Here is a 13568-nt window from a genome sequence, read left to right on the forward strand (position 1 = left end):
TTTTTGCAGATTGTCAGTGCATTTTGTCTGGAAGCTGAGGCTGATGTTTGAAACGTGAGAGAAAATACAGTTTACACTACTGTCTTCATCAGGTCCAGACTTTAATTTGAAATCAGATTTTCAGTTTCAGCAATGACTGTGTCCAGGATGTTAAAATAAAGTGATAAAAAGCAACAGATGTTATTCAGCTGTCAGTGTTTTACAACACCACATGAGACTCGGAAGTAAAACTTTTTTATTGTACAGTCCAGGTAAACACGTCCAAATGGGTGAAGCTGGTAGATCATTAACAGGTCCAAGGTCAAAAGTACAGGAAGTACAAATGAGAATGAAAGCATGAAGCAGCAGAGACATGTCTGCAGGGATCAGAGATGGTTGCTAGTGGAACTGACACTGTGTCCACACAGACAGTATAACATGAGCAGCACGTCAGCAGAACTGATGTCCTGAAGCTGTTTGTGAAGATGAAGATGTTTGTGGTGTTTGTGATCCTTGTACACGGTAAGATCACCTTCCTCCCTCTGATCTGACTGATCCAATGTCTTTAATCTTGATTTGATTCCTCTTGAACTGATCCATGTGTTTGTTGGATGAAATCCTCCTGGATGTGTCAGACTGTCCTCAGTTGTCTTCTTCAGGATTATGTCCCTGTAGCTTCTTCATATTCTCACAGCTTGTGTTCCCAGCAGTAACAATGATCCTTTGCTGTGGTCTTTTTGCTGACAGCAGCATCAGATGTGGATGGAAATGTTGGGCTTCATTCAGATAAATGCAGAGGACACATTCACTTTGTCCCAGTCCTTCAACACTTGTCCAACCACAACACCTTCACATCACTTCTTACAAGATTGATACAAACCAAATCAAAGCAAAACATGAAGTGTCGCCACGTCTCCATCAGTCCTGTCTTTTCTAGTATTAGTCCTCCTGCTGAAGACGTGACGGACAGATAGAAGGAAAAGATGTGAGAAAAGAGGAGTTCAGACAGCCAGCAGTCATTTGAAGTGGATGTTGAAGCAGAAATGGTTTGAGTTTGTGATTTTCCTGGTCTGGACTTTAGGAAGTGAAACCTCAGGTGAAGATGAGCAAGAATTTAAATTATTAGAGCCACAGAACAAACTCCAAGACAAAGCATGACAGAAAACACATAATATTGTATATTGACTTTATGTTGGTTTGTAAATTGCTCTTAAACCAAAACATGTGGCTGATCCGAAAAAGCATCACAAATATATATTTGAGTTACACATTTACAAAAATTTGAACTTTCTCTATTTAATTGATAAACACAAATTGTTTTCCTTCTCTCCCAGGTTTCCTGCAAATATCTAGCTAATTTAAATCTTTTACATGTATAAAAAAGTCTCTGTGCATTATTCATATTCAAAAATCAAGTTGTGTTTTTAAATGACAGAACAAAGTTTTGTGTAGTTCCTAATAAAAAGGCCATTAATAAACTAAACACAAACTCATTTTCTTTATCATTCAGAGAACAAAGCTGCTTTTCTTATTCTAAACTGAGACACTGTCCAGTTTCAGATCTGAGCTGAAAACACAGGAACATTTTCTTTTTAGCTATGTGACATTATTCTATAAGACACTGAGACTCATTCACACAAATAAAAGATCAAAGATAAAAATAAACTAAACATTATGATAAAGATACAAGTATAAGACAAAACATTTAAAAATAGTTAAAAACTATGATGAAAACATAAGAAAAACTACAACATAAAAGATGTGTTAATAAATGCAATAAATAGATACTGCACAAAAAAATTGATTCAAAATCCAGGCTAAAAGATGCCTCACCAAACGTTTTTGTCCTGCACTTTGGAACAACTCAAATACTCGAGACAGTGTCACAGATCAACCAAATTACCCTGTGTTTTAATAGAGGAGGGGTGAACACAACTACAAAGGATGACAGTGTATACAGACGGAGTAAATTAACAAAATAAATCCAAATCGAAACATTAAGCAGCTAAAGGAGACGACAAACTACAATTTAAATAGGGACTGTGCCAGGGGAGCAAGGACAACAGACGACACACAGGGAGAACATCAGACACAACAGCTCCTAAACCAACAGGGTGTAAACATACGAGACAGACAGAATACAGACCAGACAGAACTCAATGTAGTGTACAAACAGGGACCAGACAAACCGTAACTAACTTATAAAATAAATAAACAAGGACAAATTAACAGGAATAAATAATAATCAAACTAAACGTGAGACAGAAGGGAATAAACAAGAGTAACCGATACAGGGAGCAGGATCTAAACAGACAGGTGGAGGATAAACTAAGGAAACAACGTAACAAAAAGAGAAACGAAACCACAGACCAAAATTTGGGGGATGCAGGATGCAGGATGCAGGATGCAGGATGCAGGATGCAGGATGCAGGATGCAGGATGCAGGATGCAGGATGCAGGATGCAGGATGCAGGATGCAGGATGCAGGATGCAGGATGCAGGATGCAGGATGCAGGACAAACTGACAAAGGTCTGGGTATAGCCGGGTATAAAAGGACAGGGGAGCAGGTGAAACAAATCAGGACAAACGAGGAAGGTAAAGAAATTAAACAGACTAACAGGAAGTGAGGAGGAGGAGCAACAAAATAAAAGCCAAGGGCAGGAAATAAAGCTGGGAAAACGGGGACAACTAAACACAGGAACAGGACTGTGAGAGTCAGAGGATCTGAGAGCACAGACTGGTTCATACACTGGAAACATGTCAGACAAGTCAGCTGCTGTAAGACCATGAGGAGCTTTAACAACAAGGAGAAGAATTTTAAAATCAGTACAGAAGCTGACAGGCAGCCAGTGTAAGGACTTTAAAACAGGTGTAATGTGTTCTCTCCTTCTGGTTCCTGTCAGGACTCGGAATCAACTGTAACTGGTTTATGAGGTATTTGGGTCGACCAGAGAGGAGACAGCATTACAATAGTCCAGTCTGCTGGATTTAAGAGCCTGCATTAGTCTCTGTGTCACTCGGACAGAGAAATGATCGAACTTTATCAATATTATTGAGGTGATAAAAAGCTGATTTGGTGGCAGAGCCCACATGAGCCTTAAAGATCAGCTCTGAATCAAGGATGACACCAAGGTTTCAGGTCTGTCTTCAGTTTAGATAAAACCTTCCTGAGTGTTTCAGCATCAACCAGAACAAAACTGTCCAATGTGTCTTCACATTGTCTACATGTCTCTGTAATGGGACTGTGTGCTTGGCTGATGTCAGACCTGATGGTGGCTGTTTTCTTTTGGAAGTCGTCTGCAAAGTCCTCAGATTTAAGACCATCTGTGGTTCATATGGTTTTTGATTGGGTTGAAAATGTTCTCAGTTGTTTAAAAAGCAAAAACACACCAACATAGAAATATTTTTGTGACCACAAACACAGAATGATGCACAGTACTCACACAAGCTTGGAAAATGTGGAGTATGTCTGAAAACTCCCATCTATGGCATCATTATTGTAGCCCACTGTGAGCTGTGACCCACCGTGACTTACAAAGAGCCAATTGTGAGGTTTTCAGCACTTTTAGCTAAAAACACAAAGAATTAAAGACATTTACATTCAGTTTTTGAGTGAATACATTTGTACATTATTTTACATATACACGCATATTAAATGTAGATATTTACAAATGTATGTACAGACACACAGACTGACTGAAATACAAATCCCAGCACAGACACACAGAAAGACACACATGTGGACAAAAATATGTCTTTGAGGTTTTTACTTTGACCATTGATCCTCTCAAAGCTCCACCTGCTGATTCAGCAGGAAACATAACATTCACATTTTCATCAATATAAAAACCTAAATATTGATATGAATCTGCAAACTTCAGGTTATGTGATCCAACCTTAAACTGATAAATGTTATAGATGAAGAGGAAGTCGTGAAGTGAATTATTTCAGTTTATTTTTGTCAAAAAACAAACTCCATTTTTACACCATTTATCAACATGTGAACATAGATGTTGTCTCTGTTTCAGGTTGAGGAATATTGAAGGTTCACAAAGCAACAATCTCATTTCTAGTTTCTCTGGTTCAGTAAAAATGTTCTGGACATACAGCAGTTACATTTTAGTCCATCAGAATATGTCACATCCCACTGAAACCTGTGTCAACTCACTGATACTTTAAAAAATACTTTGATATGTTTTCACCACCTACAATGAACAAACATACACATTCATGTGTTAATGTGAAATACAAAGTGTGATATGTTATTTAAAAATCCCACTGAAAACCTCCAACCAGTGAGAACCAGAATCCTGAGTTGGTTCTGGTGTTTGTCAGTGTTGTTGGTGTTAAACTGTGGTGATGTGGTTTCAAAGCAGCCTGATCAGCTGCAGCGTCCAATCACAAACAGGACCAGGTTAGTTTCTGACTGACCTGAGGACGGACGAGTAATGAGACATGAAATAAGGTGCTGAGATGGACCCTCTCTGTCTGTGTGTCCTCACAGTTTACCAGCATGTCTCAGCTGTGGACATGTATGAGGGAGACCAGTTTGTCCTGCTGCACTGTCAGTTTCTCACTTCTGAACTGGTCGACCCCACAGTGGTGTGGAGTCGCTCTGATCTCAGTCCTTCAACCGTCCACAAGCGTCAGCAGGAAGGTGATGAACTTAAAAACCAGAACCAGCTTTACAGCGGCCGAACATCGATGATGCCTGATGCTCTGGAAACTGGAGACCTCAGTCTGAATCTGAGAGAACTGCAACTGTCTGACAGTGGAACCTACACCTGCTCTGTCAGATCAGTTACAACTGGAGAATGGTTACTGACAAATGTACAGCTGCAGGTCAAAGGTCAGTGACAGGTCAGAGGTCAGTGCTGTAGATACAGGTCAGAGGTCAGAGGTCATGTTGTTCTTCATGTTGTCCACAGAACGATTTCCATCCTGGGCCAAAGCTCTCCTGGTTCTCCTGGTTCTTCTGATTGTTGCTGGGGGTCTTTTAGTACATTTCCGTCACTATTTCATGTCAGGTATGTCTCTACTACTACATTACCCATAATGCTGATGGTTAAACTTCTTTACTTTTTTGTTGATGCTGTGCTTTGTTGTCCTCTCAGTTTACCAGGTGGAGGTGGATTCAGGGGTGGAGTCTGTCCAGCTGCCCTGCAAAACCACAGTTTGTCTGCCTGTAGACGCCAAAGTGGAGTGGAAGAACATTAAAGACTGGACGATACATGTGTATCAGAACGGCTCTGACCAGCTTGGAGAACAGTACTATCTTTACAAAGGTCGAACAACAATGAAGAGAAACCTTCTGAAAGCTGGAGACCTCAGTTTGACCCTGAAATACCCCACAGACATGGACAGAAGACCCTTCACCTGCACCGTCTACAGCAGGGAGGGAAACATCCTGATGAAGAAAGTAGTGATGCTCCAGGTCAAAGGTCAGTTTAAATGTTTAAAAGTTGTTTTCACTCTTTCAGTCGTTCTGTTTCTTTTATGGTCCAAAGGCACTTTATCATTTAATGTTCGAGTCCACTACAACATGTAAACAGCTGTTAAATTACACCATCACTAATGTGGAGTTGTGGGTGGGCTGTGCTGTTATAGACCTTATAAAACAACACTGACCTACGCTCCATCTGCAGATGGAGCAAATTCTCAGAAGATCTGAAACAGAGCATGATGTTGGACTTTATATGTGAATACTTGTCCAAACTTATCAGTTCAGTTTAATCAGGAACATGATCAGGAAGTTCTCAGTGAATTCAGAAGGCAGCTGCTCTCATATGATTCCTGATCCATGTCCAAAAGAGGACGTGTTGTCAGCTGACAGACAGTGTGGTCCTGCTGCAGCAGCAGCATTTAAAGCCTCTATGGTCTCTGATATTTCAGAGGGATTTAGTTTGAAAGATTTCCGTCGTCTGAGATCCTACAAAGATCAGGCTGATTTAGAAATGATTAGAGTGATCAGATTGATCCAGATTCTCCTAGAAAATGTCTTAAAACTTTGTTTCATTTCATATCTATCAATCTGCTCCCAGATCTGTCATCAAATCTGATCCTTTCAACATTTAGTTTCTAACTTTCACTTTTCTGATTGGACAGACAACAAAGACAACACTGTTTCTGTCAAATGGAGACATGGAGACATTTCAGACTAGAACCAGTCAAACATGTTTTTACTTCCTCCACTCAAAGAAAATGTGTCACAGCTGCTGCTGCAGTCTGTCCACATGATGCTGTGCTTTGTTGTCCTCTCAGTACAACAGGTGGAGGTGGATTCAGGGGTGGAGTCTGTCCAGCTGCCCTGTAAAACCACAGTTCACCTGCCTGAAGACGTCACAGTGGAGTGGAAAATTACTTTAGCTACAAATAAGGTCCATGTGTATCAGAACGGCTCTGACCAGCCTGAAGAACAGGATGAGGATTACAGAGGTCGAACAGAGATGAAGGGAAACCTGCTGAAAACTGGAGACCTCAGTCTGACCCTGAAATACCCCACAGACATGGACAGAAGACCCTTCACCTGCACCGTCTACAGCAGGGAGGGAAACATCCTGATGAAGAAAGATGTGAAGCTCCAGGTCAAAGGTCAGTTTAAAGTCTTTATGCTAAGCTAACTGTTGTTAATCTTTATACTAAGAGAAACTGCAGTATTACTGTTAGTATGTTTCTATGAATGTATTTCACTTTATTTCATGACTCTAACAGTGAATTGAAATGAATTTTCCTGGAACCAAACTATCATTTCAGTGTAATGTGAATATTTGTGACAGAGAGAAACTTTGAACTGAGCTCCACCAGAAGTAGATCAGGTCCAGGTAACAACAGGTCCTTGATCACGTGAAGCTGCAGACAGAACTTGAGACAAGTGTTGGGATGAATTAGATTGTTGGTCTAATTGGAGACAAAGGTGGAAAATATGAGTTTGCTCTGGCTGGATCTCTTTGACATTTTCTGTCTCTCTACCTTATTTCAGTAACAATGAAAATGTCCATCAGCACATGAGAGCAGAAAACAAGAAGCTGGGATTAGTTTCAAAAGCTGAAATTGTGTTTAGGTGGACAGATAAGACATGGAGCTGTCCTCTAATGTCTCCACAGACATTGTTCGGTCCTCACTGACACTGAGAATGTTGCTGTGACCAGGCACTGAAATCAACTGATTCAACAGAACAAAGTCCAGAGTTTGGTTTTTAAAAAGAGGATAATAGTTAGTGGACACAAGTTTCTTTTGAATCTTGAATCTTGAATCTTGAGTTACTGACCTCAGTGAGCTCATAGCGACTGCAGCTCTGAAGTGTCCTGAGTGAAAATCTACCAGTCAAAGCATTTCCAGAAGAATTTATTAACATTTGATATTTGGAGATGGAGGATGGAGTTGCTATGGTAACAGCTTCTAGCTGCTGTTGTTGATCCGCACAGTGAAATGTTTGTGACACAGCTCGTCATCAGTCTGTGCTGGACAGAAAAGAACAAAGACAAAGTCAATCCAGCCCCAGGTTCTAAAGAGGTCAAACAGAAGACCAGGTCCTGTCTGTTTCAGAGAGCAACATTTCAGATCCAAATCAGCTGGAAGAACAAAGATCAGTCTGAGAGTCTGAAAGCATCAGTATTTCCTGATCATCTGATGATTTCTTGAATCATCAAGTCAATATCATGGCAGTTATTGGACATGAAGTCCTGCTCTTTGGACTGATCAGTTCTCTACGGTCCACAGAGATCAGACATAAAAACATCACATCCATCACAAATATTGATCCTCCACAACATTTCAGATTCACTGGGGATCAATCAAAAGAGGAAGTGACCAAAGAAGAAGACAGGAGCTCATTTCCATGTAGCAACACAAACTGATATCAATAAGTTGATTGATGAGCAATCAGAGTGTGACAGTATTGATCAGGAAGAAGCTGAAAGCAGAAAGAAAAGCAGCTTTAATAGTTTGTATCAGTGAAAATCTTCCAGTTGTGTTGAAGAATGTTAAGAAAACACGGCTGATAGTCAACTGAGTTCTTGTTCCTGCACAAGAAAAACAGGAAAGAATAGTTGATGAAAGTCCAGTTGAAGTTTGGAGAAGAAGTGAAAGAAGTTCTTTCACCATCACATGAGGGAATTTCTCTTCTTCCACTTCCTGTACTGACTCTGATCCTCATCTGTTGATCCATCATTGGATCAATGATTGGCTCCATCTTTGCACTGAGACACAGTCACAGATGATTGTGCATGGATCCAAATGTTCCCACATGTTGAAGAAAACTGCTTCAACATCAACACAGTGTCTCCTAAAAACCACCTTTATATTCTCCTCATCTGGAGAAGATCTGAAAAGTCAGAGCGTGTTGATAGTCAACTGATCTCTGACACATTTCACTGGTTTTCCTCCTGGAAAATAAATACTCATCTAATTGATTTTCTTCTTCTGGTTGGAGCCTCCCAGATTTTGGTTCTGGTCTTTCTGGATCAGGACAGAAAAATTCATGGCTGACTTGAAGCAGGACATGTTGATTTATTCAGTCTTGTGTTTCAGTTTGTGAAGCAGCAACCAAATCCACTCACTGATTCAGTTGGTTTGGAAAAACCAAAGATTTGACGTCACTCTGATCATCAAGAGGTTTCAGTGTGATTGATTTGGATTCATTGATCATCATTTTCAAAGTCGACTGGATCAAACTTTGATTTCCATTTAAATCCTGAATCTTCTCCCTGAAGAAATGAGTGGGAGCAAGTTCCTTCTCAGATGTGATGTTGATGGAAATAAAGATCCAGTTTTCTCTCGGCTTCTTCTCTACAAACATCATGTTTCTGCCACAAACTCTTGATTTGGAAAAAGAAGAAAGATCAGCTTCAGCTTGAAATGAGCTTCAGCTGCTCTCAGTCCATAAAGAGGCTCATTGGCTTTAATCCAGTCAGTTCTTCATGGAGTTTGGTTTGGCAGCAGCTGCATCAGGTTGATGCTGAGTGTTGAATGGGATCAATGTAAAGAGAGAAAGTGGAAGAAGAAGAGCTCCATCAGACTCAGGCTCCATCAGCCACCAGTCCTCATGATAAACCCTCTGAAAACAGGAACTGATCCTTTAACAACAAAGTCCCAGAGTTTGACTTTCTGCTGATCCAACAAATGGAGAAGTGAGCTGAGTGAATCCTGCTCCACAAACACTGAGACACTGATGTGATGAAGGTTTCTGTGGATCCATGTTGGACATATGTTTGAAATGCTGTGTGGAACTAAGACTCATTTCCACAACACACATGAAGACAAACATATTGACAGAAGACATGTTTGGTCTGAAATCTTCTTCTCTTGAATGTTGACTTTGAAATGTCCCAATGAAAAGCAACAGACAGCAGGTCAAGACGGAGATGAGACATTACTGTGAAGCAGACAAAATGTCCCAACAGCATCAAGACTCTGATCAAAAGCTGCTTTTAGTTTCTAGATTTCTGTCCCCTGTTACCTTCTGCTCTGATCTGGTTCTGACCTTCAGCTTTCTCTAAACTGTGTCCTCTAAACTGCTGCTGCTGTCTGTCCAGCTGATGTTGTGGTTTGTTGTCCTCTCAGACTGTCAGGTGGAGGTGGAGGAGGGAGTGGAGTCTGTCCAGCTGCCCTTCAGGACCATTGGTCACCTGCCTGAGGACGCTAAAGTGTGGTGGAGGGACAGTGTCCACAGAATGGTCCACAAATATGAGAACAATTCTGAACAGCATGAAGATGAGAACCAAGTTTACAGAGACCGAACAGAGATGAAGGAAGCCCTGCTGGAGACTGGAGACCTCAGTCTGACCCTGAAACATCCCAAAGTCAGAGACGCAGGGACATATGTCTGTTATGTAAAAGGCAGCAATATCTGGAGAATGAAAACAGTGCTGCTCAAGGTCAAAAGTGAGTTTCATTATATTTGTTTTGGTTTTCTTTTCTCTTGTTGTCTGTCTCTGTCTGACTGTCTTCTGTCTCCTCTGCAGAGAGAACTCAGGACAAAGATGACACAGTGGACATCAGGAACAGAAGCAGCTCCACTGATCCAACTCCTCTGATGGCTGATCAATCAGTTTGATCAGTCTGTTGATCAATCTTTGATTATTGATCTGACCTGACTTTGGATCAGCAACAAAATGGAAGAGAAGTAGCTGATGGACAATGGATGAAGACAGGAGGACACTTTGTCTTCTTCTGCAGCTGCTTCCTCATTTGAAATCCAGACAAGTGTTGGAGCAGGAACCAGATCTGGAATCTGACAGTGGACAAGAGGAACAAGCTCAACAACAAAGACTAAAGCAGGATGTTTCTGTGAGGTCAACGCTGTCTCCAGAACAGCTGATTTTGTCCTACAACACTGAATCAAATGTCCTGATTCTGTTTCCCTTTGTTAACTGCTGCTGTTCTGGTTCTTTCTGTTCTTCTGGTTCTTTTTAGCAAACACTTGTTTTTCTCCCTTTTCTCTTGAATCTGTTAAATCCAGTTTCCTTCTGTAGTAAAGAGTTTGTTGGTTGGATTAGGACTTTTAGAAGAGGGACATTGTCTTAATTGTAAATAAAATACAATGATGTAATATATGAATTAAAGTTTAAAAATCTAAGTGCTTCAGTTGAGCATCTAACAGAAGCAGCATTCATGACTACAGCTCTTACTGTACGACTTCAGTCAAGTTTATTTAGCTTTGTTTGTAGTTGCTGAAACTTTAATGTCGCCACCGTTCACATATTTTGAAAGAGCAAAGTCTGATTTCACGCTGAACTTGCATTTTAAATCATTTGAGTTAAATTAGTTAAATGATATATATAATATATATATATAGCGAAAATTGAATTATTGAGTAAATTTTAATTTAATAAAAATATAATTATATTTTATGTGTTTTTGAGTTATTTAAGTTACGTATGAGTGAAGTTTATGCAGCAGATCTTGGACAAAAGGAAAATAAATTAAAGAATAATAATAAAAAAATTACATTCAAAACTGAGTAAAGTCACTTAAAATCTTTAGATTCTAAAATGTATTTTGTCATCTGTTGAATTTTGTGGAAAAAAACAAAATAAACAACAATTTTCAATAATGTTTAAAAAGAAATGTGTTGATAATTAGTAATAAATGCTAAAAAATAAATCCTGTTTTTTTTAAACCACATGTCCAAATGCTCTTTACTGCTGAATGAATCAAGATGAGTGATCAAGTATGTGTGTATTACTAAGATGTCTCAAAATACTGAGGTTTATTCTCAGTGGAACAGGTAGTTTTTAATTTTTAATGAATTAGTTTACATCATTTTTACTTGCAAATAATGTCTGAAATAAATAAATGTAAAAACAGTGAGAAGTTGTAACCTTGTACAAGTAGAACTGCTGTATTGCATTGCATTAGATGGTACAGCTGTACCTAATGAAGTGAGCAGTGAGTGTATATATAGCTTCTTTTAAACAGGCCACATTTAATGCAGCTTGTGTTAGAATGAGCCATTGCTTTGCTGCTACAGAGCTCGACACTGTGAGTGACTCAGAGTAGAAACACCCACTGATTCCCAGTATTTCATTGTCACTTGAAGAGTTCACTGGGTCACCACTGTTGTTCATCATGTTTGTTTCCTCCTCCTTGGTTGTTCCAACTGAACCTAAACTCTGAACAGGAGAGAGCTGAGCCACTGTACAGATTCTTCTTCAACAGCTTCCAGGTTTCACCCTGCCAGTAATAATCCTACAAATAATGAACTACGCTACAAACAGTGACGACAGCACACAAACAAACAGACAAACTGGTGCTTTTTGACACCTCTGGAATGAGAAGGTGCTGAGATAGTGGGTTGAGATTTGAAGCGTCTGCTTGGTAGATAGAGAGTGGAAGATACTGATGAGTCAGCACATTATTAGTTCATCAGTATCAGTGAAACAGAATAAAAATGAAAATGACTCCTTACCTACTGAGTTTATAGCTACTGTGTGTTTTACCACAGGACTCACAACTGCTCATGTTGTCGTGGAGTGTGTGAGTGTGTGTGAGCAGCTTCCCTCAGTTGCAGCAGTCAGTGTCAGAGGCTGAAGACTGAGAGACGTAGTAAAGATGGTCACATACTGTAAGGACCAATGTCCTGTACTGTAAGTATTTCTTTACTCATTTGTCCTTTGAAGATCACACTCATGTTCTGATTCTGTAATAAAGGAGATTTGACCTCAAACGTTTGCTTTGACTTGTATTTATTGACTAGTTGTATTTCAGTAATTATTTATTTCAAAATCAGGCTGCTGGTAAACAGCCTCCATCACTGCTGAACCAACTGAAAATCAAATAATTGTTGACAAACATCAGACATTAATTAATCGTTAAAGTTTCCTTGTGACAGTCAAGCTGCTGTTTCTAGTCAGAAAAAGGTACAAAAAAAAAAAAGATGTGTTGTCATTGTCCACTTTTTATTCTTCTAGTTAAACAATGATGACAGTGAAAACCCTGAATCACACAGCTGGTGGAGCTGGTGATTGTTGTATTTAGGGTCAAGTTTTCTCCGTTTGGGATTAAATGATTAACCTTAAGAACATTTCCGCACAGCAAACATGATGATCTGCATTAATGATTCCTGAATTGTGGATTAGTGGGTTTATGTTAGAGGTCTCAACAAAAGCTTTATTCATAGAGCACGTGTCAAACACACAGGAAACTCAAAGTGGTTTACACAGGCAGAGAAAAGAATTAGAACATTATAAACTATAGACTAAGTAAATAAAAGACTAAAATCCATACAGACAAAATGAAATAAGATTAAAAATTAAAAAATGAAGAGTTGTGGAGCTGCTCCTGATTGTAATGAAACCCTTTCTGCTTTAATTCAGTGTCAGTTTGGTTTTGTTGTGAGTCAGTGAGTGATGAGTAAATGTGAACCTGTGTGAAGTCTCCTGACTCGGGGAAACAAAATGAATCCAAGACAAAGTTAGTGCACACAACACAAAACTGTATCATGTGACCTCGCTTTGAAAAGCAGCAGCTGAAATGTTTTTACGTCTCATCGTGGAGTCACAGCATCGAACCTTTCTGACTGCGTTAAACTGAGCTCAGGTCAAAGGTTCCCGGTGACCTTGTTCTTGCAGTTAGAAGGTTTTAGTTTCATCTGCACACACCAAGAGGCAGATATTAGCAGGAACATCAAGAACGAGGAACTTTTCAGAAGGATGAGTCCTCACTCTTTAGCTTCAATGCCTGTTGATGTCCATCATCCCTGCAGAGTGAGCGCAGACACTGGGACGTACAGCAGGTCAAATATTAAAACTAACGTGTCCTGTGGGGTTTGTTCATATCACTGCATCTGCTTGTCTGAACAATAGAGGCCAATGTTTCAATTCCCAAAAGTAGCTCAATGTCTCATTTGTCTCAAATGTCTCATTTCCTGGATGGATGTTTTTTGTGGGGCCAGAAATTTGTCAGCTGAACAACCACAAGAAACCAAAGTGAAACCGCAGCTGAGTTTGATAAAGATTTCTTACTTTACTCCGCCCACAAACACAAACAGTGAAGATTCAACTGGTAATAAAAAAAGACTAAACTGTTAAACTGAAGGAAACGTTCTCACTTCTTTCTCTCTTGTTCATCAGCAGCTTCCGTGTTGAAG

General features: G+C 39.7%; 1 protein-coding gene across 1 annotated transcript; it reads left to right on the forward strand.

The window, feature by feature from the left end:
• Positions 1-293: 293 nt before the first annotated feature.
• On the forward strand, positions 294-10953 carry LOC137136997 (butyrophilin-like protein 2). Its single transcript, XM_067522846.1, has 7 exons — positions 294-501; positions 4485-4829; positions 4909-5007; positions 5095-5421; positions 6242-6571; positions 9542-9862; positions 9943-10953. Exons 1-7 carry the CDS (start codon positions 465-467, stop codon positions 10032-10034), a joined length of 1551 nt encoding a protein of 516 aa, XP_067378947.1. The 5' UTR covers positions 294-464; the 3' UTR covers positions 10035-10953.
• The last annotated feature ends 2615 nt before the right edge of the window (positions 10954-13568 follow it).

The sequence above is a fragment of the Channa argus genome, chromosome 12 (genome assembly GCF_033026475.1).
Source record: "Channa argus isolate prfri chromosome 12, Channa argus male v1.0, whole genome shotgun sequence".
In the NCBI taxonomy this organism is placed as follows: domain Eukaryota; kingdom Metazoa; phylum Chordata; class Actinopteri; order Anabantiformes; family Channidae; genus Channa; species Channa argus.